Source organism: Chlamydotis macqueenii, chromosome 1 (genome assembly GCF_036417535.1).
Source record: "Chlamydotis macqueenii isolate bChlMac1 chromosome 1, bChlMac1.mat, whole genome shotgun sequence".
Classification (NCBI taxonomy): domain Eukaryota; kingdom Metazoa; phylum Chordata; class Aves; order Otidiformes; family Otididae; genus Chlamydotis; species Chlamydotis macqueenii.
In genome coordinates this window covers 57,010,006-57,035,357 of record NC_141556.1, presented here as the reverse complement: position 1 = coordinate 57,035,357, position 25,352 = coordinate 57,010,006, and the positions used below count along the sequence as shown (strand labels likewise).

General features: G+C 50.8%; 4 protein-coding genes across 4 annotated transcripts; 2 read left to right on the top strand and 2 right to left on the bottom strand.

Moving 5' to 3' along the window:
* Positions 1-1,157: 1,157 nt before the first annotated feature.
* Positions 1,158-4,672, top strand: LGALS1 (galectin 1). The gene is made up of 4 exons (XM_010126868.2): positions 1,158-1,228; positions 2,485-2,564; positions 3,899-4,070; positions 4,466-4,672. Exons 1-4 carry the CDS (start codon positions 1,220-1,222, stop codon positions 4,607-4,609), a joined length of 405 nt encoding a protein of 134 aa, XP_010125170.1. The 5' UTR covers positions 1,158-1,219; the 3' UTR covers positions 4,610-4,672.
* Positions 4,673-7,113: 2,441 nt separating this feature from the next.
* Positions 7,114-8,337, bottom strand: LOC104484708 (urotensin-2 receptor-like). The gene has a single exon (XM_010126869.2). The coding sequence runs from the start codon at positions 8,218-8,220 to the stop codon at positions 7,114-7,116; it is 1,107 nt and encodes a 368-aa protein (XP_010125171.2). The 5' UTR covers positions 8,221-8,337.
* Positions 8,338-10,572: 2,235 nt separating this feature from the next.
* Positions 10,573-18,373, bottom strand: LOC104484706 (arf-GAP with dual PH domain-containing protein 1). The gene is made up of 11 exons (XM_010126867.2): positions 18,097-18,373; positions 16,988-17,118; positions 16,004-16,095; positions 15,832-15,914; positions 14,993-15,105; positions 14,091-14,237; positions 13,587-13,670; positions 13,182-13,244; positions 12,598-12,669; positions 11,851-12,082; positions 10,573-11,763 (listed from the first exon to the last, which is right to left on the bottom strand). Exons 1-11 carry the CDS (start codon positions 18,185-18,187, stop codon positions 11,735-11,737), a joined length of 1,137 nt encoding a protein of 378 aa, XP_010125169.1. The 5' UTR covers positions 18,188-18,373; the 3' UTR covers positions 10,573-11,734.
* Positions 18,374-19,388: 1,015 nt separating this feature from the next.
* Positions 19,389-25,023, top strand: NOL12 (nucleolar protein 12). The gene is made up of 6 exons (XM_086753247.1): positions 19,389-19,506; positions 19,607-19,712; positions 19,873-19,921; positions 20,805-20,947; positions 21,908-22,008; positions 22,667-25,023. Exons 1-6 carry the CDS (start codon positions 19,427-19,429, stop codon positions 22,836-22,838), a joined length of 651 nt encoding a protein of 216 aa, XP_086609373.1. The 5' UTR covers positions 19,389-19,426; the 3' UTR covers positions 22,839-25,023.
* The last annotated feature ends 329 nt before the right edge of the window (positions 25,024-25,352 follow it).

Below are 25,352 nucleotides of genomic sequence, written 5' to 3'. Positions count from 1 at the left end.
TCTGCTGACAGCCTCTGGGGTTGTGCTTTACAGGAGTAAGAGGTGTGGGGGCTATCACGTCCTCAGGAGATGGGGAACTGATGGGCCTCACAGAAAGGGAAGAAAAAAGTATTTCAGTGAGTTTCAGTTCTGGGCCTCTTAAGGAAATCACAGAGCGTCTTGTGATTTAGAGACAAATATGCAAGACAAGGAGAGCTTTAAGCCACAAGCTTGGCCCACTGCCTGAATTTTTTCCCTTCTCATTCAGCGTAATTACAGTTGAGCCATGTAGTAATTGGGTAACTTTTTCCAAAGGAATCCTTTCACCCAAAGTGAATCATACTTGCCACAAAAAGAACATGGAGGCAGAAAAAAGATATACAGATCCTATGGCTGTTTGTCATAGAGCCTTGTGCCTCCATCCCCTTGTTCCTCAGCCCCCCCAGGTGTGCCCAGGGTGGGTGCAAGAGCCAGGCACTGAGCTTTCCTGGATAAGTCCTCCCCACCCCTCCAAGACGGCTTCCTCCTGGCTTGCTGTGTCCTACAGCCAAGACAAACTGCATGGTTTTGAGCATCTTATGGGTTCTGCAGAGCAAGGACTATTTTCTCTCCTTTGGTTCCTGTACCTAGATGGTAAGGGCTGGGTCAGCAGCTAGGCAGCCTTTGGGGTCAGCAAGGTTTGATAGTGCAGCTGGGCAACCCTGGATCCAGCTTCAGGCCTTTGCTCATGGGGTTTCACGTGGACCACAAAGAGTTTCTGAGGTACTGTGTGCGCTCAGTGATATTTCTCCTGCTCCTGATTTAGCGAGAGCTGAAGAACCCAGTCCTCCTCCCAGACCCTTCCCCCCAAGTCTCAATCCATCTGACCATTTTCCATGTGGGATAAAAGCTTTGGATAGTACAACACTCATTGTAAAACTATTTTCCATTGGATTCACAGCCACACACAGCTGGATCTCCTCCTGGAGCAGCCAGCAGCCTGCTTGGAAGATTGGGTTTAGTATCCTGGAGAGGAGCCTGGGTGAAAGTGGGAGGAGGCAGCTCTGCCTGACAGACCCTCCCTCCCACCAAAACCAACCCCTTTCCACCCTTTCCTCAGTCTGATTGGCGAGTGGGGCGGAGAAGGACTGGGACAACCCAGCTCTCCATCTATTTAAAGGCAAGGGTGTGGCTCTTTTAGTTACTTGCCTGGGACTTCTGCACCTTGGTGGAGAGGAGCATCAGCCTGCAGAGCAGCACCATGTCTTGCGTGAGTAGAGAAAGGGATGGGGTAGCTTTGCTAGAGGTGATGCCTCACGGAGTGGGAATGTGTTGGCTTGGTGTGAGGGTGGTTGCACTATCCTCCATCTGCTCATCAGCCCCTGTGTCTGTGGGTCTGCTAAAGCTGGGTGCCTACTGCTGTGGCAGAAGGATCTCTGCTGCACCCATTACAGAGAGGTAGCTGCTATTTCTTGTTTTGGCAGGAGTGGTTTTCTTTTTTTTTTTTTTTTTTTTTTTTTCTCTCCCTACTGGAGGATCCCTTTGGGGAGGTATGTGGGGGGCTCTTTGAAGGGCTGGCTCCCAAGCTGGGGTAACCTGTTTTGCAGCCACTCTGCTCTGCAGAAGCAGCTGCAGTAATGTTTCTTGCTCTCTGAGCATCTCCTCTGCTGGGCAGACCTCGCTGCTTGCTTCCCGGCTGAAGTTTTCATGAGTCACTGAATCATTATCTCTCTCTTTCTTGTAAGGAAATGTGCTGTACAGAAGGACAGTTCTGTAAGTGTCAAGGACAGCTGGGCAGATGTTTGTGTCAGAAGAGTGATTGAGCTTCTTTGATTAATTTATCTTTTATTAGATTGAGGGCTATTAATCAGGGAGTGTCCCAAGTGCAGGCTTATTTATTAAAGTGAGATGGGGGAAAGATTCTTAGCATTCTTGGGGCCTTGTCTGTACTGTGATAGGAAATTAGTACATATGGGTTTGCCAGGGTATTTTAGTTCTCCTAGAGAGAAGATGGGGAAAGGTGTGTGCGTGGAGCAGGAGAATGCTCTTGCAAATGCTGAACATAACAAAAAAAAAAAAAACAGGTACTGGGGAGCGATGTGCCTGAGCCCCTGGACCTAGGCAAGGCTTGAGGCTTAAACCCAAGCTGGGGAAGGGAATGGAGGCTCCATCCCTGCACAGCCAAGCTTGTGTGGGATGATGTGAGACCCACAAGGCACATTGGTGTGTTTGGAACAGGGTGGGTGTGATGGGAGCTTGCAGGTAGATACACCTCACTGTTGTGAGATACAGATATGTTGACGTGAGCCTTAGGAGAAAGGTTGGGAAATCGAGCACGTGTCCCATGTGACTGGAGTAACTTCTCTGGGATGTCCCTGGTGCAATGCCCTAGGGGAAGGGAGCTTCCTTGTCTCTCCAATGGTCCAAAGCAATGCACTGTCTTGCAAGGCAGCCGGGAGAGCTGCCAAGTCAGAGCAAGTGAGCTAGCAGGTACTGGGCTAACATCTCTGCCTCCATATTCTCCAGGGACCAGTATGCACCAACTTGGGTCTCAAGCCTGGCCAGCGCCTCACTGTCAAGGGGAAAATTGCACCAAGTGCCAAGAGGTAAGTTCTACTGTGCTGCCAGGGCACCGTACTGAGTTGTCTTCCGTTGTCTTCTGCTGATGGAGGACAGAAGGAATCACTCCCTTGGGTGGGGAAGGAGCAGCTTCGGAAGGGGTTAATACCAGCAGTGCTTGCAGTGAGTCATTGCCTAACAAACTTTGCAGACAGCAGTCTACTGCCAAGGGGCTAAGCCAAAGCAGATGTGAAGCTCCATCTGCATGCACTAGCAGTGACCACATCCTCTCTAGTGCAGTGTCTATACTGAGATTTGGGTTGAGACCATCCCCACAGCCACATCTTCTCCCCTGCACAAAGATGGCCCAGGAACAGGGACACCATTACAGTGCCTTCCTTTGCTGGGCAGGAGGAGATTGTAGCTCAGGCAGCTGGGAGGTCTTGTATGCTCTGAGCCACAGCTCCAGCTAATGGTGCAAATGGAAAGGCTGCATGTTGCAGCAGAGGGTCTCAGGCTGTTGAAGTCTGCCTTCACCCAGTGGAGATGCCTGTTAGGTGCTAGCAGGGAAGGTGGTGAGTGGATGGGTGGGAGTAAGTAGAAATGAGCTCCTAATTCTACAGGAATCAGGGTGGCTGGGGCACTCAGGGAAGCCTCTGCAGCAGCCCCCAGCCCTTGTGCAGGTCTGTAGCTGGTGGGACTTCTTGGTGGGTAAGGTGGAACCCATAGCTGCTGTACAAGCACTAGTGGTGTTCCAGGAAACGTGTCCCAACTCTTCCCAGTGCCTTTGAAGTTTGATAGCGTCAGAGTGAAGCCTTCTAGGCTTTCTCTTGCCAAATAATATGCCTTCTCTCTTCTCATCTGGGTAAGAGGCCTGGAGGCAAGGTGGACACTGGGCTAGGAGGCTGCTTCCTCCAACTGCCATTGCAGATGCTTTGGGATAGCTAATGACATGGTGTCATTACTTCATCTGCCTGCAGGGTGGGGAGAAGGCAAAGGCTGTCAAGCAGGGTACAGCACCAACTAACTGTTTGGGGTTGAAAGGAAGTCTGGGAAAAGCAACTGACTCCTTGGGAACTGTTTTGGGTGCAGGATAATTCCCTGTTCAGGGCTAAGTGATGAAACATTCTTCTGTTAAAAGTTTTGTGGAAGTTAAGCAGTGTCTCTCCCAGGGATGGCACTGTGGGGGCCTATCACCCCAGCAGAGGGGAGTACCCCTTTCTGACACAGCACAATCTTTTTAGGGAAGCTGTGCAGTTTTTGTAAAGGGTTTCTCTTTGGTTACCCTCAGCTTGAAGCAAGAGGCCCAGAGATGCTCATGGTAATGAGCAACATGCTTCCATAGTAGTGGTTAAAATGGTCTTGATGTCTTTCTCTGCAGCTTTGTGGTGAATCTGGGGAAGGATGCTTCCAACCTTGGGCTTCACTTCAACCCTCGTTTTGATGCTCATGGTGATGTGAACACCATTGTGTGCAACTCAAAGAAGGTGGAAGAGTGGGGTGCAGAGCACAGGGAGACTGTCTTCCCTTTCCAGAAGGGGGGCACAGTGGAGGTGAGGCCCGGGATGCACTTTCTGTACCTGCCCTGGTGAAGGGAGGATGTTTGGCACAGGACACCCAACTGTAGGAGCTGTCTTAGGACTGTCTGTACAGGAGGTGGCTGGCTTCTTCTGCTTGGCCAGTGCTGCCATTCAGGGCTCTGAGCAGTGATGGAGGGTGGGGATCAAATGTGCAAGCTCTAGCTACCTCAAAGGGGTGTTACTATTGAACTGAGCAGGGAATAGAGTGTCTCTTGGGAGACCAGAATAACGCTTCTGCTGTTGAAGAGCAGATTATGTTGTTGAGCATGTTCACCCTGCAAAGCAGAGGGTGGTAGTCATGCAGTGGAGGGGAAAGGCTTGAAGGTATCTTGGTAAAACTTTCTTTGACTTTTCCATTTGTCTTGCAGATTGCTTTCACCGTCAACCAAAATGATCTGACAGTCCACCTGCCAGGCCACCAGTTCACATTCCCTAACCGGCTTGGTCTCTCTATCTTTGACTATTTTGATACACAAGGGGACTTTGCACTCCAGTCCATCAGCTGGGAATAACTTCCTCTGACACATCCATCTCAAAGACAGAAAAAGCAATCAATAAATAAGAGTTTTGGTCTACCCAGTGTCAAAATCTAATCTGTTTCATACTGCAAGTCCACATGGGTTGGTCACCTTGCTGGGGGAAGGAGGGTAGCAAACTTTACTGGAGTACCATATGTGGCTGGTGGTGTGCCAACCTTGGCCCTTAGTCATGGATGGAGACCAGAGTGAGGGGCAAAAGCCTAGGAAGGCAAAAGGTGAAAAGCCCAAGTAGAGTCTTGTGAGGAAACATGGGGACTGGAGGGGTGAGTGGAAGTGTCCCTTAGGCAAAGTCACCCACTCTTGAGGCCTAGGCTGATGCTTTACCTTGCCTGAGTAGAGTGGCTTAATAAAATCTCTCTTCCTAAACTAAGCATCCATGGCTGGCCTCAGACAGCTTTGAGTTGTGCTAGGCAGAAATAGTGGGACATGGAGTTAGGGAAAAGTCCTCAATAGCGTTAGCTTTGGCCTGCACCCCTCTGTAGAGGCTGGTTCTACTCATGACACAGCTCTCTTCTGTCTTCTTGAGACCTCTGCTGCATGGAGACAGCAGTAGAAAAGGATGCCTTGCTGGATGTGGTGGGGCATGCAGTGGGCTTTTCATCCAAATCCTTTCTTCCAATAACTGCAGAAGCATGAATACTGTTGGGCCATAGCTCATGTGGCCTGTGACACTGGTAACCTGGAGGGGTCTGGTTTTATTCTGTGTGGTCCATCCAGAGCTGGGAGAGGTAGCAATGCCCAGCTGGGTTGTGAGATGTGAAGGATGTGTCCACTATACTTTTGTTACCCCTTCACTCATATTAGCCCAAATGAACCTGAGCACTTCTCAGTCTCATCTGAGGCTACACTGAGGAGACTGACGATGATAAGGCACGTTTGATATTACAGCACAGTTCTCACAGGGTGCGAACCAAGGTTTCCATCAGCAGCTGCCTTGGGAGCCCTGCCAATCTAATAGTACTTTAGCAGCAATGACTACTGCTGTTGGGCAGGCTGTGCCTGGTGAGCACACGAAAGGTGGGAGCTGCCCCTTCCACAGTGCACAGCAGTTACCAGGTAGGCCTAGGATGGAAGGACCCAATCTTTGGGTCCTCACTTTCAGGCCTGGCTATAAGCAACACCAAACATAAACAAATTGACGTCCTACAAGGACTCCCTGCAGGCTTGGCTGGGCTGATTCCTCCCATTAAGCAGTTGCAGAACAGCTGGAGCACAGAAACTTGCTCCTATGGCAGCAGCACCTCCTGTTCTTGCTCTGTAATTCATGAGGCTCTGCCAAGTCCTGTGTCTCGGGTACCTGTGAAGAGGGAGGCTTTGGCTGCTAGGAATCAGGGGGCTGAGGAGGAAGAGAGAAACAAGTAGGAGACAAGGGCTTAAGATGGGCTTTTGAGCTGGGAGGCAAGGAACACTTAGAGTCTACAAGCAACCTGAGGCTCTGCAGCTGGATCTCTCTCAAAACCCCATGTTGCTCAAAGCCAGTCTCCTCTGGATGATCACATCTTACTCTCTAGGGCTACATCTATACCAGCAAATACAACATCTAACATTGCCACTCTGTGCACAGGCGTGGCTGAGGGGCAGTGTAGCTTGGGGACTCTTCCCATGGCATGATATGGACAAGGCCATCCTTTCTGAGGATGAGAAGAGAGTTTAGTCATATAGAAGTGAGCCACACTAGGCTAGAGGGCCTAAAGCAAGAGACCTGGCCCCGTTTATGCAGTGGTGTTCACACAGTCTGGGGTACATTTCATATGCAGGTGAGTTGGGCATTAGCTCAGCCACAGCAGGGGAATGGTGCTGGTGAAGGCCCTCTCTGTGAGCTGTGATGATGGACATGTAGTGGACCGCTCTCCTTGCAGCTTCCTCTGCTGGGCTGATCTTGAAAGCTGAGCAGCTGGGGGCAGTCTCACAATGGCTCTTAACTGCACTTGTGGAGTCTTTTTTTAGAAAGCCTCTTGAAAGATTTTTTTTTTTTTTTTTTTTTTTTTTTTGTGGAGGGTGGGGAAAGAAAGTTGAGTGTGAGCTTTACCACAAGAGGATGAATCTTATTCAGGTCTCCTGCTAGCGTGGCTGCTTCTTGAAGTGACTCACTGGTCCTGTGAAATCTGTGACTCACTGTTGTCCTGACTTTGTTATAGCTCAGCCTGTTGCTAGTGAGGAGGTGAGGGCTCTTTGGTGGTATAATTTAGACATATCGAGGTTAATTGCTCCCTTCCACCCACTCCCTGGCCTTGCACAAGATGGAGGCTGGTGTGGAGTGCTGAAGGACCTGAGGATGGAGTCAAGATCCCCAAGACAAGCATCCTCCCCTGAGCTGAGGAGGCTGAGTGGCTTTGCAAAGGGGAAGTAATGAAGGGGAAAGCACCACAACAACGATGATAGAAGGCACTGCACGCTGTCATGGAAGGTGATGTGCGTTTATTTCTTGACCAGACCCCAGCCAGAGGGTAGGAGATGTTCCCAACATGGGGTGCTGTTCACCCCTCACTTTTCCCCCTAGAACCCATTGATTCCTGGAAAGCTGGGGGGATGCTATGGCCTCCCACTGGGGCCCCTGTGGCCTCCTGGAAGGATGCCGGAGACCGTGCTGTCCCCAACCTGCTGCAGCCAGGGCGCCGGCGGTAGCTGCCGGCGAGCAGGGTGTAGAGGAAGGGGTTGACACAGCTGTTGCCATAGGCCAGGCAGGTGACACCAAAGTTGAGGTAGGCCTGGGCGGTGGGGCCGATGCCCAGCCCCTCACCCCAGTACAGCCTGGCCAGCTGCCAGGCCCAGAAGGGGAGGAAGCAGGCCCAATAGACCACCACAATGGTGAAGATCCTGGAGAAGAGCTGCCAGGTGGGGGCCCGGCCAGCCACTGGCAGCCCCGAGCCCCAGGCGGAGGACCAGTACGCATGGGCCAGACGGGTGTAGACGATGCCCAGCACCACGCCAGGTGCCAGGACGCTGGTGGTGAAGAGCACCGTCAGGTAGAGTCGGAAGGCCACCGGCGTCCAAGTGGGGACACAGATGCGCTTGTGGGGGCCATCCCCCTCCCGCAGCTGAGTCATCGCCATCATGGGTGCCGTCAGCAGGAGTGAGAGGATCCAGAGGACGGCACTGGCCAGCTTGCGGTAAGCATTGCCGGCCCACCTGGCCCGCAGCGGCCTGGCCACCGCCCAGTACCTCTCCAGGCTCATGGCAGTCAGAAAGAAGATGCTGGCATGCATGGTGAGGAGGTCCAGGCTGAGCAAAAGCCTGCAGCCCACATCCCCGAAGAACCAATCATGGGCAAAGTAGGTGCAGACCACAAAGGGGATGGTGGAGAGGTACAGAAGGTCAGCCAGGGCGAGGTTGATCACATAGACTCCCAAGGAACCCGCTGAGCGGCCCGCCACCCTGCCAGAGGCCACCACCACCGTGTAGATGTTTCCTGCCGTCCCAGTGAGGCACATGACCAGCAGCACTGCACCCAACGGCCCTGTGACTGGGCTGTCCCCTCCCAGGACACTACTGTCGTCACCCCCACCACTGCTTTCCTCAGAGAAGTAGCCACCTTCGGGATCCTCTCCAGGCCTTGCACTGATGGTGGAAGGATCACAAGACATCTTTGCGTAGGGCAAGCAAGAGCAAGTCAGACTGTCAGAGACCTGTTCTTTCTCTCTGCCTTTCCACCTCGCTGTATGGGATAAGTCTAGCCTTAACACAAGAGGGAAGAATGGTGAGAGCTCAGTGGAGAAATCTATTCCTCACCTCCAGCCGCCCAGTCCATTTTGCTGATCTTGTCCATCACAAGCGCTGTCCGGTAGCTTTCCTTAACAGCCAAAGGGCTGAGAAGCAGACACCTCCCTCCCCTTCAAGACAGATGATAGGTGCAAAATAACCTCTGCCAGCCAGGAGGAAAAGTCTCTGGTCTTCAGCAGCTCCTCACTTTTAGTTTCTCCAGCATTTGCTGGGCCCACGGAAACCAGCAGACTCAGCGGACAAGTGGATTTCTCCTTCTCCCAGATCTGTGTCCTCTCTGCTTAGAGAAATTCTGTGGAGGTGGGCTTTGTCCCCCCCCAAACCAGCCCCTAGAGAATTGCCTTGCCCACTGCACTGAGGAATGTGTCTGACTCACAGCTTCACACACCAGTGTGAACGCAGTCCCAGTTTATACTGGGCTCTTAGCCACTAGCTGAGGAGCCGTGCTGCCTTCCTCCTCTTTCTTGCAGACATACTCCTTCTTCCCCAGTGCCTTCCTCTGGCTCCCTCATTCTTCTTGTACTTTTTTTCCCTGTCTTTTTCTCATTTCCCCTGGCACAGTTTTATTCATTTGAAAGAGGATATAGCTGAAAGCCAAGACTCCCTAATGTGGCACGGAGGGGGAAAGCATCGCACCATGGCTTTAGAAGGGAAACACAGGACAGCCCTGAACATGCAATAGGCAGGGAGCTGCCACACTGCCCTCCCTGGCCCTTAGCCAAGCCAGGCTGAGAGGGCCTGTCTCCCCCTCCCTTCCAAGGACATCAGGACCCTTTGAGGTGTAGACAATGGATGGAATCCCCAGTTTGCACGTAAGCCCACGAGATGGTAGGATATCTCACATTTTCTGTGACCTGGCCCTGTTCCACCCTTGTCCCCTAAGTCAGCAGCAAGCTCCTAGAGTCAAAGGGATGCATATTTTAGATCCATTCTTTCCTCCCTCTCCCCAAAGACCATCCTCCTTCTCTAAGCTTTCCCCATCCTTCCCTTGAACCCCCAGGACTGCTGCCTCACCTCACAGCAGGGAGCAGAAGCCTGTTAGGTAGGCACCATTGCCTTCTAGCGGGGCATCACTGCATGACACCTATGCTCCCACACTTCTGCCCCCAACGCTGCTACCCTCCTCTTTCGTTGCCCACATCCAAGCCTCATTCATCTTAGGGAACAGATGTGGTGGGACAGAATTTGCAGAGCAGAGACAGGTGTGCCATTACTAAATGTGCTCTGTTGTTAGTTCACAGGGTTTTTTTCAGGCCACTCCAGCCACGCTCATTGGCATTGTCAGTACATTAACTTCACCGTGGCCAAGCCAAATGCCTCCACTCATCTCCAGCAGCAATAACTCAGCAGCAAACAGGAGAAGGAAGAATCCCATTGGAACTGCCCTTGCTGCAGTAGGATCCAAGCACCTTTCTGAGCAATGTGCTCCACACCACAGGAGTGAGCATAAAGCACACAGGGCATTGATGGAGGCAACCTGGGAGGCCTCCCTCTGGGTTATCTTTGTCAGCTCTTGGCATGTCTGGGTCGCTCTCCCTACTCGTCTTCCCAGAGAAGAGCTGATGGGGCTTGAGCTTTTTTTTTTTTTTTTTTTTTTAATGGACTGCCCCATTTTCATGCTATCAGAACCAAAAGGCACTTTGTTTTGGAACACAAGCTTTGCAATAGCTTCCGGTTTTTAAGACAGTCATGCTTCTAACTGGGAGAGATCAGCAAACTGCAGTGAAAATATACTTTTGGGTGGAATGTTCCATTGTGCCATAGCAGCATGATGAGTGATGCTGCTTCTCATCCAGGAAGTTGATGCTCCCAACTGGTTGTGGTGGTCTCAGCACAAAGAGGAGTCCCCAGAGAAGCAGAAGGGGACCATGACTTTGCCCATTTGGCTCAGATGCGAAGATTCACAATCCATATGCTCTGCAAAATGCAATGAACAGCCATGCCTCCTTGCTCTGAATAGCTATTCTTTTTTTCAAGAAATGACCTCATGCCTTAGCAGTTAGCAGCTCAGTTCGTTTAGGAAGTTAAATAAATTACAATAGGATTTTTTTACTCATGTCTTTAGGAGCTAATTAAAATACTGGTTGCCTCATTAATTCCATTTAGCTCCCCTTAACACACAGAATGCCTACTCTCACACTGCCCGCGTAACACTGCAAACACATCAGATGCTACAGTCATCAGCAGAACTCAGCCGGTCTTTCCAGCATGTGAAACGCAGCTCTCCCTGGAGAGCTTTAAGAGATGATGTTTGATATGAATCACGGGTTGATCGAGTGGTTAGGGCTAACTGTTACTAGAAGGGCATGAACATACAAACTTTCCTGTTATACTACAGCATAAAATTATATGTATTTGTCATGTACAACATAATACATATGTAATGTGTAGGGCAGAATGACAGTACCGGGCCTTCAACATGCAGAGAATGAGGGAGCAGACATCCATGTATTACTATCTTCAGATATCAACACCTAGACTCCAGTAAAGACAACAGAGAGTCTGAACTCTCTATCAGACATGCCATAAGCTGCTCTCTGCAGGACCCAACCTCTCTCCATTGATTTGACTAGAGACTCAAATTTGACAGCTGAACTCCAGTGGCATGAACATCCCTCACAGTATCTTCCCTAGGGCAGTACTCCACCTCCCACCATTTTTTTGTTATATGCACACACACAGTATCCACATACACAGATGTATACACACATTTGTTTTGAGCTGGTCGCTTAATCTTCTCTGTAGGAATTGGAGGAAGGTCTCTACACAAATGTGGCCTGAAAAAGCTTTTGAGCCCATACACAGCAGGAGGAAACAGGCCTCACATTTGGCTATTAAATTACATCTTTTAAGTGACCTTTCTCAACTACAGCTTCAACTGATCAGATCTAGATGTTTCTCATCTCTGTCACCAGCAGAGAAGCCATTTCTTGTAAAGGAAAAGTCTCTCCTAGTCCAGCAGCCCATGCAACCCGCTGGGATGTAGCTCCAGTCAGGCAGCTGTTTTCTTGCCTAAGGTAGGTGACTGTCTGCAGTTTCATGCAGGAGCGATGCTAGGTCCCATGTCCAACACAGCAAGTGTTAAGTTTTCAAGGCCTGACTGACAGGCAAGGTCTGCCAGCATCCAGTCAGATCACAGCAATTTAACAGTGACAAGTTGTGCTGAGTATTCACTCACAAAATCTTGCACTTGAAAGTCAGCAGCTTAATTCGGCCCCCAGAACAAAGTGGACCATCTATGGGGGAAAAAAAAAAAGTGCTTCAAAGGGTGCTTCAAGAGCACTGTGTTTCTCTGATGTCAATCTCCTCTTCTCTCCTGACAGCCCACCCAAGATGACCAGGTAGAGTTGAGTCATAGTGAGGTTCCCACACAGCCTCCTAGGATTTAAACTTGAAGTAGGCTTCAACTGTAGTGAAGGAAAAAGGTGGAACATTAGGGCAATACTCTGAACCGTAGTGCCAGGAGGGGAAGGAAACAGCATCCAGACACTTACTTGCATATTCCTGTGGTGTCATGGCCTGGTTGATTACGCTAGTGAAGGCTGCAATCCAGTCCAGCTGGTCAGTCTCTGTCTCGCAGGTGAAGAGGTATTCCCGGTCAGGGGTGACAATGGTGAGGCCGTAGTGCCAAGAGAAGTTGCCCTGTGTCCCCGAAGGCAATCCCTTCTGGACGCTATAGCCATTCTCTCTGCTGCCCACAAACACCTCACCCTTAGCAAATGCATCCTGCACATCAGGAAGGAAAGAGAGGGATTTACAGAATCCCAGAAGAACCAGGGAATAATAGCAGTGCATCTAAGGACAGGAGGAGAGTGGGTGAGGATTCGGGATGTAGCAGCAAAAAGATCTGAAAGTGGTCAGGGGATTCAGAAGAGCAGGGAGGCTATGCTCAAAGGCAGCAGCGCAAAGAAAAATTTAAGACTGTAGACCTCAAGAGAGCAGAGAGAAAGATTGCTGCTCCCATCTCTCCATGTCACACCCCCCCCCCCCATGTCAGTCTCCTTGCCATCACCATCTTTACACCGCTGCCGTCCTTGTTCCCATTGTCTGCAGGCAGTGAAATGAACACAGAAAGCATGGGATGAACTAAGTGAGATGGAAAGGGGAAGACCCAGAGTCCATTCAGAGCAGCTGGGGAACCTTCAAGCATCCCTTACTGCAGAGCAAAGGCTCTGGCTGCACTTTGACCCTGCCCTCAGCACTGTGGCCTGCAGCTACCAGAGGTCAGATCTCCCCCTCACCAAAGGGTCTTTGAAGTACATGAGCCTGCGGTGATCCAGCGTGAACCAGCGCTTCTTAAAAGCCTCTCTCTGCTGTGAAGGGAAGAGGTGACATATGTAAGGGGACAGTGCCCTCTGCTGTGAGCAGTGCAAATGGATACCCAAAATTCATCCCAACCACTTGAACCAAGCCCATGCCTTAACAGCAACCTCCTCCTCACCCTTTCTGAACTGAGAGTGGGGATCATTATCGGGTTTTTTAGTCCCCACTGCTGTCCCCAACTCTTGGACTTCTGTGGAGGACCCCAGAGTTGAGACAGGAGAAATCTAGACACTAAATACCTGTAAGGTCACGCACACACAGACACATGCAGAGGGATCTGTTGTTCTGGGTGAAAGCAGGGACTCTGGCTTCATCTACTTTCACATGTGTCCTTCCCCTTCCTTTTATTCTCCCCTCCCTTGGTGCACACACACTGTTCCCACGGGTGTCTAAAGAGTCAGGGGGAACGGGGAAACAGCAGGAGAAAAACATTGAAGTAGGGAACGTCAGTGGCCTTCTGGCAGGTCCCTGTTAAGATTTTTTTTCTCCCACAGCAGCTCACCTTGGGACCAGTCTTCTCCATGTATCCCTCCTTCAGGAAGTTTCTTGTCAGCCGATTTTTAATCTGACAAAAAGGCAAGAGTAATGCTCATTTAGACACATTTATTTGCTATTCCCTTTCGCTTCTCACCCGTCCTTCTATTCCTTCAAATTCAGCCGCCTTTCAAATTCATGTTTGCAGAACTGCCTAGCCAGGAGTCACTTCTGCCTCCAAAGTACGCAGAAACAGCAGAGAGCAGTTGTTCTCTGGCCATCACAGACCCTTTTACACAGACTCTCGTCCCTCTACCTAAACACTGCAATTTCCACTTCTGGACCTGGGGATCTAATGGTAGGAAATGGGCTCTTTTATCACGTAACTGAGTACCAGTGGGAGACTCGGCACTCTGCTCTAGCGCTGCCTTACCTCATTATCGCTGGCAATGGGAAATGCTACCTTCAGATAATGGAACTGCACCGAGCGAATGGCGTTGAACCAGTCTACGACCTCCTGAGAACGGAAAAGGACAGGACAGAAAGCTTAGCCAGAGCAACAGCGAGCTGTTTAAATTCACCCAGCCGCACCCAACCCTACGTTAACTACAAACACAGCCAGCTCTCCCTCCCCAGAACCTAGAGCATCTCTCTCACACACACACAGCCAGCACGGCTGCCCCATTCCCCACATGTGCGGGCAGCACATCTGCACATCTACGGCAGCTCCTTCCACACAAATTGACTCAGCTCCTGCCCTGTGCCCTGCAGCAAAACTCTCTCACAGACACATAAACACAGAGCCAGAACCCCCACCCTGTTACCTACAGCAACACACACATCCACCCCGTCCCACCCATGCTTCAGACTTTTTAATACCAGCAGCTTCTCAGATCACCTCAACTGCTTTGCAATGGTTGATGCTAAAACCAGATACCTTTCCACTTTCGTGGTAGACAAATATATTCCGGGTCTTGTTGTCTTTGAGATAGGTGATCTGCAGGCCATTGGGGTTCCCAATCTTCACTGGCTGGAACGTAGCATTGATGACATCTATTTTAATACTGATTTTGGGTTCTTTGGCCTGAAAACAGAATGGCATTGGTCATGCACAAATAATCCTAGTGGGAAAGAGACCTGAGCTACTGACTTAGTGGGGTAAGACAGGGTTAGAGGGTGTTAAAAGGTATTAACTTCCCCTTCAAACAAAACTGTTGTAGCACATACCCCCTTCACTGTGTGGCATGCTCGAGCCCAAACAGTGAACCAGCCCCTCCAATTTGGATTTAAGCTGTGCCTATTCTGGTACTGCCAGTGAGACACTGAGAGTGCATCTGACTTTACAGCTGAGCCAGTCTAAAGGCTAAGTGACCCCAAAAGGAAAGACCCCACTCCGGCTCCTCCCTACCCCAAGCCGTTCCTTCCCTTGTGACAGTGTATTAGCACTTGCCCCATTCATTTTGGGGAGATGAACTAGCAGAAGAGTAGCCTTCCTCAAAACAAACCAAAGAACGGGTTTTTGTCAACTTGCCTGACAGTGGGGTGGGGCTGTTTCCAGGGGTGCTGCAGGATTACACAGCCAGGCAAATGGATAGGGGTGAAGTGAAAGCTCAGCCCTTTTATCAGCAGTGAGGGAAGGGTGTGAGGGAGGGATGGGGAAAAATGTCACCCTGACAGTAGGAAGGGGACACCTCTCCTCAGTGCCATGTTTCTCTGTTATCATCTCTGGCTTGGGATGAGCAAGCTCAGAAACACGCTTGCTCATGTTTCTGTTGCCCCTGTGACCCCGCTGCCCTGGGTGGAGTACGCACTGAGGTGGGAGTTGACCACCATACTCACATCCTGCTTGCTGAAATACTTCAGACATCCCTCTCTTTCAGACAAGAGGAACTTGCGGGGTAGGAACTGCCCATTGTCTCGGCCTCGCTTCCAGAGGATGCCTTCCTTCACACCTAGGAGCAGAAAAGCCACTTTTAAGAGCATCCCTCCACACACACATTAGGCACCAGAGAGCTGCACACAGCCTGGGGTCCCAACCACACCTCTGGGATAATGCACGTGGTGAACTATTGCTGAGAACAAACACCTGAGAAGGAGAGGTCTCACCTCTACTTTCAGCTGAAGATGGTGGTGCTCCTGGGTTTGCTGGCCCAGTAATCAAGACATTCCCAGATGCTTCCCACCTCCTAGTCTGGCTCCCACTACTGCCTCTGATAATGTGAGCCATCTCTCTGGTGAACACCAAAGTCCCAGCCCACACAGACCCTGGCGTGGCACCAGAACTCTTCCCACTTGACTCTGCAGGCCCTTGGGCTCCAGCACCTTGTGGCACAGCACTGGTGGTGACATTTCAAAGACAATTTTGTGGTTGGAGGGGGTGGCATGCAGCAGGACAGAAATTCCTTACTGCAGAGGTCTGCCTCACCAGGACAGCAAATGCCTTTGAGCAATGCCAGCTGGTAATACCAGGCCTGGAAGCAATCCGTGGCAGTGCCAGCCTACACTGCTCACAATTTAAATTGCCCCAAAACAATGTTCTGTAAGTACCAGCCAGGCTCTCAGGAGTACGTGTGGAATTTGCCACTGACACTGACACTATAAGCTTTCTCCTCATGGTGTTCATAAGCTTCCTGCGAAGGCAACAGGCAAGATATTTTGATGTTGCGCTCTGCTCTTACCATCAGAATATGGCAGCTGTTTTCCCGGCTCGGTGAACTCTTTGCGCTCATATTTGGCCCGTATCCACTGTTCTCTCAGCACTCTGGGGAGAGAAGTGACAGGTAGCTCAGAAATGGACTAGAGGAACCCAGAACTGCCCTTCCCCCTTTTCTTCTGCATGCAGCAACTTACTGGCAGTCATTGTAGGTTGGCTGGTAATAGTAAATAGGGATGTGAGCTTCGTATGTGGCTTTAGTCACAGCATTCCCATGCTTGGCCAGAAACTGCAGAGTTAGACGGAGAGTTAGTGCCTTCCCTTTGATGCACACTCACGTTGGACTTTTTTCTTCCCTGACCCACTACAGGGCTAGATGCACACTGAGCTCTAACAGAGCATTCTCCTTCCTGTCCATTGCAACACCCCAGCAAAGTCTGGCTAGGGAAAGGTGGGTTTCAAAGGTCTTGGTACTCTCAGAAGTTACACTGATTGCACCTGAACCAACAGAATGCCATAAATGTCACTTCCGTGGGGCCGGGTGCGCACACATTCAGCGGATTTGCTACCATGCCCCACATCTCTGGGAAGACTGGGTTCAATGACAGCTCTGCAATGCCGTCTGGGAGGACATTTCTTCTACGCTCTTCTCCAAAGAGCAGCGAGATACAGATTATTTTCTTTGGATTTCTGGAAAATTTTTTCAGTCCCCTGAAGATTAATGGGTTGAAGGGGGTGTAACAGGGAGAAGTCAAGTTCCCATAAATGCCATTTTTCTCAAGAGATCACATTATATATGGAAACTCTTCTCAGAGCACAGAATTGTCCAAGATTTTCCCCTCGGACTGTCGAAACCAAGGGGAGATATTGAGGCCAGATAGTGCTGGTGAATGAGAAATGAGTAACCTGGGGTGACAAAGACCCTGAGCCTTGGCAAGATACATTGCAAGAGCTCTGTATTAGCCATAAAGTAACAGGACATGGGGAGACATACAAGGCAAGTTCATCCTCCCTCTGCCAGTGGGTTACGGGGAGTTATCCCCACTTGAGTATTCACAGCATGAGTAGCAAAGGGACCACGTATCAGATTAAATCTCCAACTCTGTGAGGCCAAAGGGCTGATTTTCCCAGGACATTTCCCATTTCCCCACCTGACGTACTGGTGGAGATAAAGATCTCACCTGCACCTGAGCATCATCCCACTGGTCCATCTTCAGGGATTTGACTTTGCTGATGCTAGGGATGTTGCGGTGAATTCCTGAGCAGCTGAGGCATATAAAGACACCCAAAGTAGAGGATGCCCAGTCAGGATCTGAGGGTATAACAAGGAGTATGACTAGAGGTGATAAATTGCCCTGGAAGATATGCCTCAACCGAGAACATAGTCTGGAGAAACAGAAAGCTGGGTGACCATAGTTTCATCTGAGCTGATTAATTAACACCCAAGCAACAGTCAGGAAAAGGCATAGCTATTAATCCCTCATTCCCTCTGCTTCAACCACCTCATCTGAATCTCTATTGACCTGAACCTTGAAAAACTCTGAAGTGTTCTGCGAACTCCTTTTGTATAAAGCTCACCCAAGATGAAACTGAAACCACCTCTGGGAAAAGACTCCAACAAACCCCAAACGGTATTTAGCTCAGGAAGTGGAAAATGGCCTTGAATTCAAAATTCTCCAGGGAGCATTTAAGAAGGTGAATGGTATTAATTAACTCAGTCTTACTTTGGCTTAGGTGGTACACTACATGCGCCCCTTTCAGGAGGGGTACAACGGGTGTTTTTAGCAGCGCTTGCAGGACCTCAAACTGGGCACCCTTTTGAGAGGGCAAACCCTTCAGTAAAAGAAATCTCCAAGGTGCCTGTGGCAGGTTGTCAGTTCAGAGCTGAGTCACAGAGGAGACAATGCCCTCCTGAATCATGACTTCTTTCTGGAGCAGTTAGGATTTCACCAGGAGCTTTCCTGTCAGGTCCTGACTGGGCATGACCTTGATTTGTATTTGAGATCTGACATGACTACAACCCACACTGCTGCAGCTACACAGCCCTTGCTCATCTGGCGCTACTGTGTCCCTGTCCTTCTTCCCACCAGCGCTGTGGCAGCTTCTCCTTCCTCCACCCTTGCCAACTCACCTCCAGGGAGAGGAAGCAAATATCCAGGCAGAGCAATGCCTCTCCTCCATCTCTGCCACAGGCTCCTATGCAGCCAGATAGCCAGCACCAAACTGCTGTGAAAGACCAGCCCCAACTCCCTGCTTCTGACTCTTTCTCCAGCAGCCCTATGGGACTCACCTGGCTTCCCACAGTCTGCACACAAAGAGTTTTCCGCTCTTCTCCACACCTCCTTCAGGGCCTTCACACTCCTCTCGTTGCCTCCAGCCATCACATCCAAATGCTATCCCTCCGGGCAGGGCAGGGCAGGGCCAGGAGGGCAGCTGCCTGCACCTGTGGGCCAACCTGCTGGGTCACCCAAGGGAGAAGGAGCTACCAAAGAGCCAGAAGCTCTTGTAGGTAGAGGCAAAAGGGGAATGCAGGAGAAGCTGCAAGGTTAATGAAAGAAGCACAGAGGCCTGACAGCACACCTGAGCCTGCTCAGCACAGGCAGGGATGAAGAGGCTGAAGTGCACCCAGACCGTAAATGAGGAGGAGGAGACCTGCCCCATGGGCGTGGAGGGAAGTGCAGCAATTAACCACAGAACTGGTTTTTCCGCATTTCTGCTGGTGAAAGGACAGGCCAGGAAAAGAGCACAAGCAGCAAGCAAGGCGATAAAGGCAAAGCAGCGCTGGACAAGCAGCCACTGTGTCAGGACTTGTCACAACTTGTCATGCTCTGTGGGCTGGAGGGGGTTGGCTTTGGCCATGGTAGCACTTCATCAGCTTCCACCAAAGTCAGCTGGCCACCACACAAACCTTACATCCAGGACTGAAGGCGAGAAAGGTTCAAGAGTTCAGGCAAAGTCACTCAAGCCAGCAGACAAGAACATGGCCATCCTGAAACCCCCACCAACTGATGCTGGTACCTCTCTCCACCATTGACTACAGGAAACCACAGCTGTTTGTCCAGGTCCTGCATCTTGGGACGCTCGGTGTGAGAGGCAAGACCAATCCCTCCACTTGCCTCCCCCAGCTAAAGGGAGCAGCACAGTTGCCACTGACACTAAGCAATGACCATAGCTTGAAATAAACTCTAAGACCGTTATTGAAGAAATGCAAATGTTAAGTATTTGGAGGAACGACGTTTATTGATGAGATGCTGATGTAAAATACTCGGAGGAAAGGCAGAGCGGGTCTTAGGGCGAGAGATCGGGTGCTACTGGATGCTAGGGCCACGATGGTGGCTTCTCCCTCCTGCCCCAGCCTGAGGGGAGAATGGGCATCAGAAGCGGGCAAGGGACTGCACACAGGTCCCACACACCCGTGGGACAGGAGGACCCGATGCTGGCCCCACTCTGCTCCTTCAAGCCACCCCGACAGTCATGGCAGCTGTCTTGGCGTACCCTCACTCCCACCACCGCCGGCGATGCGCCGGTGACACAAAATGGCGGGCGGAGCAGGGGGCCGGCCCTCACGGCCGGGCGGCGGCGGAAGGGGCGGGCGGTGGCGGCAGAAGCGTGGAACCGCCATGGGCCGCAAGAAGAAGAAGAAGGGTCTGGGGGCCCGTGAGGGGCGGCTGGTGGTGACTTTCGACGAGGAGAAGCGGAGGTGAGGCCGGGCGGGCTCCGGAGGCGCTGAGGGGGAAGGCATCCCTCGGTGAGGGGGGGCACTGAAAGCCCGACGGGGGGTTCTGTGTTGCCGGCGGCAGGGAGTACCTCACCGGCTTCCACAAGCGGAAGGTGGAGCGGAGGAAGGCGGCGCTGGAGGAGATCAAGCGGAAGCTGAAGGAGGAGCAGAGGAAGATGAAGGAGGAGGTATCCCCCCCCCCCACCCAGCCCTCCGCGGAAGAAGGGTTCCCCCCCGCCGCCATGGCGGGGCGGGAGGGGTCTTCGGGCTTCCCCTGGCCCACTTGCAGGGGGACGGGGCCGTCCCGGTCCCCGCAGAGGCGCCGCATGAGCTGTTTCCGTCCCGCAGCGGCACCAGGAGTACCTGAAGATGCTGAGCGAGAGGGAGGAGGCCCTGGGTAGGTGCTGGCCGGTCACGGGCGCCGGGGCGGCTGCGGGAGGTGGGGGCCCGTGGTCCGACTGCCGTGGCTGGGCGATCGGAGGTGGAGCAGCGATGCTCTGACACCGTCCCACAACATGGGCTTCTCAGCCTTCTCTTGTCCCCCGGGGAAGCTGAGCAGCGATCTGAGCCCCTCAGCCTTCTGGCCCTGGTGGGAAGGGGAGTCAGGTGGGCTTTACAGAAAGGAACAAGAAAGAGAATGTCTCTGATGCGTTAACCAGTCCCCTCTGCTGGGAGAAGGATCATAAAATCATAGAATCTTTAAAGTTGGGAAAGATCCAAGATCATCAAGTCCAACTGTCAACCTAACACCTCCATGTCCACTAAACCATGTCCTGAAGTGCCATGTCTGGATGTTCTTTGAACACCTCCAGGGATGGTGACTCCAGCACTTCTTTGGGCAGCCTCTTTCAGTGCCTGACCACTCTTTCAGTAAAGAAATTTTTCCTAATATCCAATCTAAACCTCCCTTGCTGCAACTTGAGGCCATTTCCTCTTGTCCTGTCACTAATTACTTGGGAGAAGAGACCAACACTCACCTCCCTACAACCCCCTTTCAGGTAAATTGTAGAGAGCAATGAGGTCTGCCCTCAGCCTCCTCTTCTCTAGACTGAACAATCCCAGTTCCCTCAGCCGCTCCTCATAAGACTTGTGCTCCAGACCCTTCACCAGCTTCTTGCCCTTCATGCTTATAGTGCCAATGTTCAAGCCCCTCTGCCTTCTAAGTCAGCATGCAAAGGCTGTTCCCCCCCGCCTCTCCCCAGTGTTGCACTGCAGGAACAAGTGAGTGTATCTTGTGAAAAGCTGGGCACTTTGCAGTGCGGGATTTCTTGTCTCCCCAGATGAGGCAGATGAACTGGAGCATTTGGTGACATCGCGGACGGAGTCTGTGAACATTGACCACCCAAACCACATTGTAACGGTGACCACCATCAGTGACCTGGACCTCTCAGGGGCACACCAGCTAGGACTGACCACCCCTGTGGTAAAGCCTCTTGCTTCTCTGATTGTATCAGTTGTAAACATTCTTGAGGCTTGCTAGGTGGGCCTGGTGCTCCCTGAATATGCCCAAAGACATATAACTGGCTGGGAGCAGGGAGGAATAGGGAAACTCATAACTTTCACATTCCTCCTCAATTTATGTTGGGCCTCTCAAGCTGACGAAATGTCCTATGTGAACAGCTCACTCCAAACCTCCCTGGAATCCCTTGGTAGTCCCACCTGACCTTGTGTAAGTGAGAGGTGTCACAAGGCTGGATAGGGAGAATGTAGTATTTTAAAAGCAGACACAACACAAGCAACAAGATTTCAGACTTTGCTGCATGGACCATCCTCAGCCTCTTTCCTGTGTCTGTCCGGCATGAGGAGAGAATTCCCTTTCTGTGATCCTGTGCTTGAACCACAAATAAGGAAACCATTCAGTTTTGGTTGTAGTTGCTTTTATTCTCAAAACGTTGTAACTAAGATCTCATATTTGTTTCATAGTAGCTTTCAGGCACTGATTGACTTGATCCTATTGATCTTCAGGTCTCGATTTGAGCTCTTTGGGGAAGTGTCTGTGTTAACCTTTACATTTGTAAGGTCATCCTCTAATCTGAAAATCCACTTAAAGAGGTTTTGATAGTAATTTAAGGGAAAAAAAAGACCTTCAATTCATAGTTTAGACTTCAGTTGCATGGCCATTAAGATCAGGCTGAAGTTTTTGGATCTTAGGGTGGATTAGCATAGGACTTCTCACTGGTTGTCCCTTTCTAAGGGGCTGTGATAAAAAACCTTGAGATTTGGACAGCAAGGGATGGGGAGAATTAAAAAAGCTTTGTCCCTGACTAGATGGTTCATAAAATGGGATGAAACCAAGAAAGCAGCAGAAACACTGGAATAGCAAGACAGACTGTTTTAATGTGGATTTAATAGGGATTTTTTTCTCTTTTGCGTTCTTTTTAAGGGAAAAAATGATGGATCAGAAGAAGAGAAAGGGGAAGAGGTGGTGAACAAGCCTGTAAGAGCAATGCCAAAGAAGTCCAGAAACCCCTTCCTGTCTGAAAAGTATGTATAAATTGATTCAGCTCTTTGCTGCTAGGCTCTGCAAGCTGATCGGGAGGATCCTGCGTTCCCCCATCAGCCGTGTGGTTGCAGGGAGAGGATGCTGTGCTGCCTGGGTGTCGGCAGGCAGGAGCCTGCAGAGGGCACTGGCAGAGCACAAGCCTGCCCCGGACACTCCGTTCCCATTGCTTCGATCCCTGGTGACAGCGGCACCAGGAGGAGGAGAAGGATGCGGTGCGGGACAGGCTTTGTCCTGAACTGTTTACCTGGTCCTTTTCCAGATGCTGCAGGGAAGGGTGTATTGCAGGGTGAAGAATTTGTCTTTAGGGTTGAAGGTCAAAAGAACCTAAAGCTTTGTCATTCTCCACATTTTTCAGTATCCAGGATTTACAGCTTCTTTGGGGATTTGGAGAATTACTTAACTGTCTGGTGGCTGGGAAGCCCCCTGCTCAGAAAGTTCATTTTGGTTGTGACTGCACATGTGGACTTACAAGTTTTCTGCCCTGTCAGGATGATGCCCAGCACAGTGGAGTTCCCCTGGGGATTGCCGTGGCTGGCGTCCATTCCTGCTGGGCCACACAGGGCTCTCTGGCTGTTGCGGTGTCGCCTTGCTCCTGCAGGCTTTGGTCCCCAAACATTTCTCTCTTCCTGCCCTGCACAGGATCTCTTCTCTTACTGCCACGCTGCACATGCACAGCCGGAAAAAGAAAAAAGGAAAGCGATCCCAACGTGGGCAAGGCCCACACAAGAAAATGCAAAAATCCAGCACGGGGCGAACCACTAAGACTCAGCGGCGGAGGCTGACAGGGAAAATGGGCCGCGACCAAGATTAATGGAGAAACTAGTGCTCGGACCAGCAGCTGGGACAACACTCCACATCTGGCCTGCTGCTCTTTGCAGCCCCTTGAGTTGGGGCAAGGGCCTTGTTTACTTCGCTCTCTGACCAGCAGTGAGCCCAGCTCAGCTTTTGTCTCACCTCCTGAGCACTGATCAGGATCACTAGATGCTCTACCTGTTTATTTCTGCAGTGATCTCCAGCTAAGTGTCTGGATGCCATGGAGTCTCTAAAAACTTCTGCTGGGGGTCAGATTCTGTATTTCGTGTAACACTTCTGTCCTTGGGCCTCCCCTTCCAGAGCTGATACTTGGCTTTATCAAAGGAGAGAATCGGGGCTGAGTGCTACAGGCACAGCATCAGGGCAGTTTATGTGCCTAGGAGCTCTGCTTCCGCTCGTGCATCAGTGCCCTGGCATTTCTGCTGTGCAGTAAATCCTTTTTCCACGGAGACGTGGTTTCGTCTTGCCTCATGTGTTTCTTATCCCGTGCCACACCTGAATGCAGGGGTAGTTTTTGTTTGGTGCCTGTGCCAGGTGAAATTTGGTAACCTTACGAATAAATGTTTATGAATTTATTTTGCAAAGAAAAAAAAAATTGTGACTTATTTGAAACTTAATGGCAACTACGCTAATACCAGTACCAGCTGGGAAAAGGGGAGATCATTCCTGTTGCTTAAAGGATATTGAAATCTGCTGGTGCTTAGGAAAGGGAATAGCTAGGAGCCATTTCTGTGGTGACACAGAACCAGCCAGAGCAGGAATGGCTCGTTCCATTGTCTGCTGAATGTGCCGATCTGAATTGCGATAGCTCAGGGGAGTATGAAATGCTCTAATGCCCTTGCTGTATGTGTGTGGCCTCTCTGGGTTGGGAGCGGCAGAGGCTGCCCTTTACCTCAAGGCTGCCGCAGTCATCAGCAGTTAATTGCCTTTCTTTGTGGGACCTCAGTATATGGGTTTTTTTTTTTTAGCAGGGATGTCTTCAGCAAAGGGAAAAGGGGAGAAAAAAAAAAAAAGGTTTGCATGGTTGAGGAATGCTGGTGGCAAAACTGGGAGTGAGCCTAGGCAGCATGCTGGTCTCTGTCCTCAAGTGTCCGTAGAAATGTGGCTGTTCTGCCCTTGGCAGCCAGGCCCCTCCCCTTGCCACATGTGTACTGGTGAGGAAATGACAAAGGGAGAAGAGGCCTGTGTGGCCAAAAACCCACACCAGAAAACTGGCAACCCGGCAATGGGTGAGTACGTAGATTCCTCATGCCAGAAGTGAGAGGGGGAAGAGTAAACTAGTGCCTGAGGCTTCATGGAGGAACATGAGAACAATGCTGATGGCCACCAGCCGCTATAGCTAATGGCACTAGCCTGATGTGTCCCTCATCCAAACTGTCCAAGTGGTGCCATGTGCGAAGCACAAAGCATTTCTTGTTCTGGTTTGGGAGTTACGTCCTCTAGAGCCATGGTTGGGTTTGGGAGGGGGGACGTAGAAGGGAAGGAGAGGGAGTTTGGAGTGATGTCGCACACCAAGGGGACTGTGGCTCAAAGCTGGAGAAGAGCATGTGACACCTTGGGTCTGGATTGTACAGCAGCTTTCCCTTCTCTCTGGGACACGGTGCCGTCCAGGGTGACCACAGGTAGAAGGTGACTTGCACTTGCCCCAAGCCCCAGGAATTTGCTCTGGAGCTAGAACGGCTGCTGTTAAGGAAATGTACAGTTCGTGTGTTTGTGAAATCCGCTGAAGCGTGGCATGTGAACTGTGGGTTGGGTTGCCTTCCGCGGTCTGTAGACAGCCTGGCGTGGTAGTTGGGGCAGGGCTGGATTACCTCTTTGTAATCCTGCTGGGATGTTAAGAGTGACCTCGGCAGCACTCCTGTGTTTACTTTCCTGCCAGGTGATTTAGAAGAATGACTCTTTCTGTTGGCTATTTCCCTGGCCCTAATAACTTCTGAGCCTTTCTCAAGTGTCAGCTGAAATCTCCAATGACCTCTTCCATGTTCTGAAAACTCCCAATTCCTGCTGTAAGTTGTTTCTTCACATTAAAAAAAAAAAAAAGGAGGAAAAAAAAGCATATGGAAAAACTGAGAACAGAGCTGTTAAATCCTACACAGCGTTAACCATCAGGATTGTTCTCTGCACTATTGATTTCTCCTTTTGATCAATTAAAGCTTTGCTTTGTAATGTAAATTACTGACTCAGCCCTGGCCTGGGGTCTCTGTAACGCACAGGGTTTGCAGTCGGGCTACCCCAGGATGTATTGGATCAAGGATATGAGCTCCCACATGCAAGTGTTTGCCAGACACATCAGAGTTCATACCAGACTGTGGCTTAAAATTCCTCTTGTTTGCTACTTCCCCATGTTATCAAGATGGATTTGAGCATTTTTATTTATTTATTTTTTCCCTGCAGTTGCTCACTAACAAATCCCAGCTGTTCAGGAGGAAGCCGCTTCCGAATATAACGTATTTGGAAAAATTCAACGTGCTAGCGCAGCTGCTGCTCCAAAAAGGAAAAGCAGACACCAGCA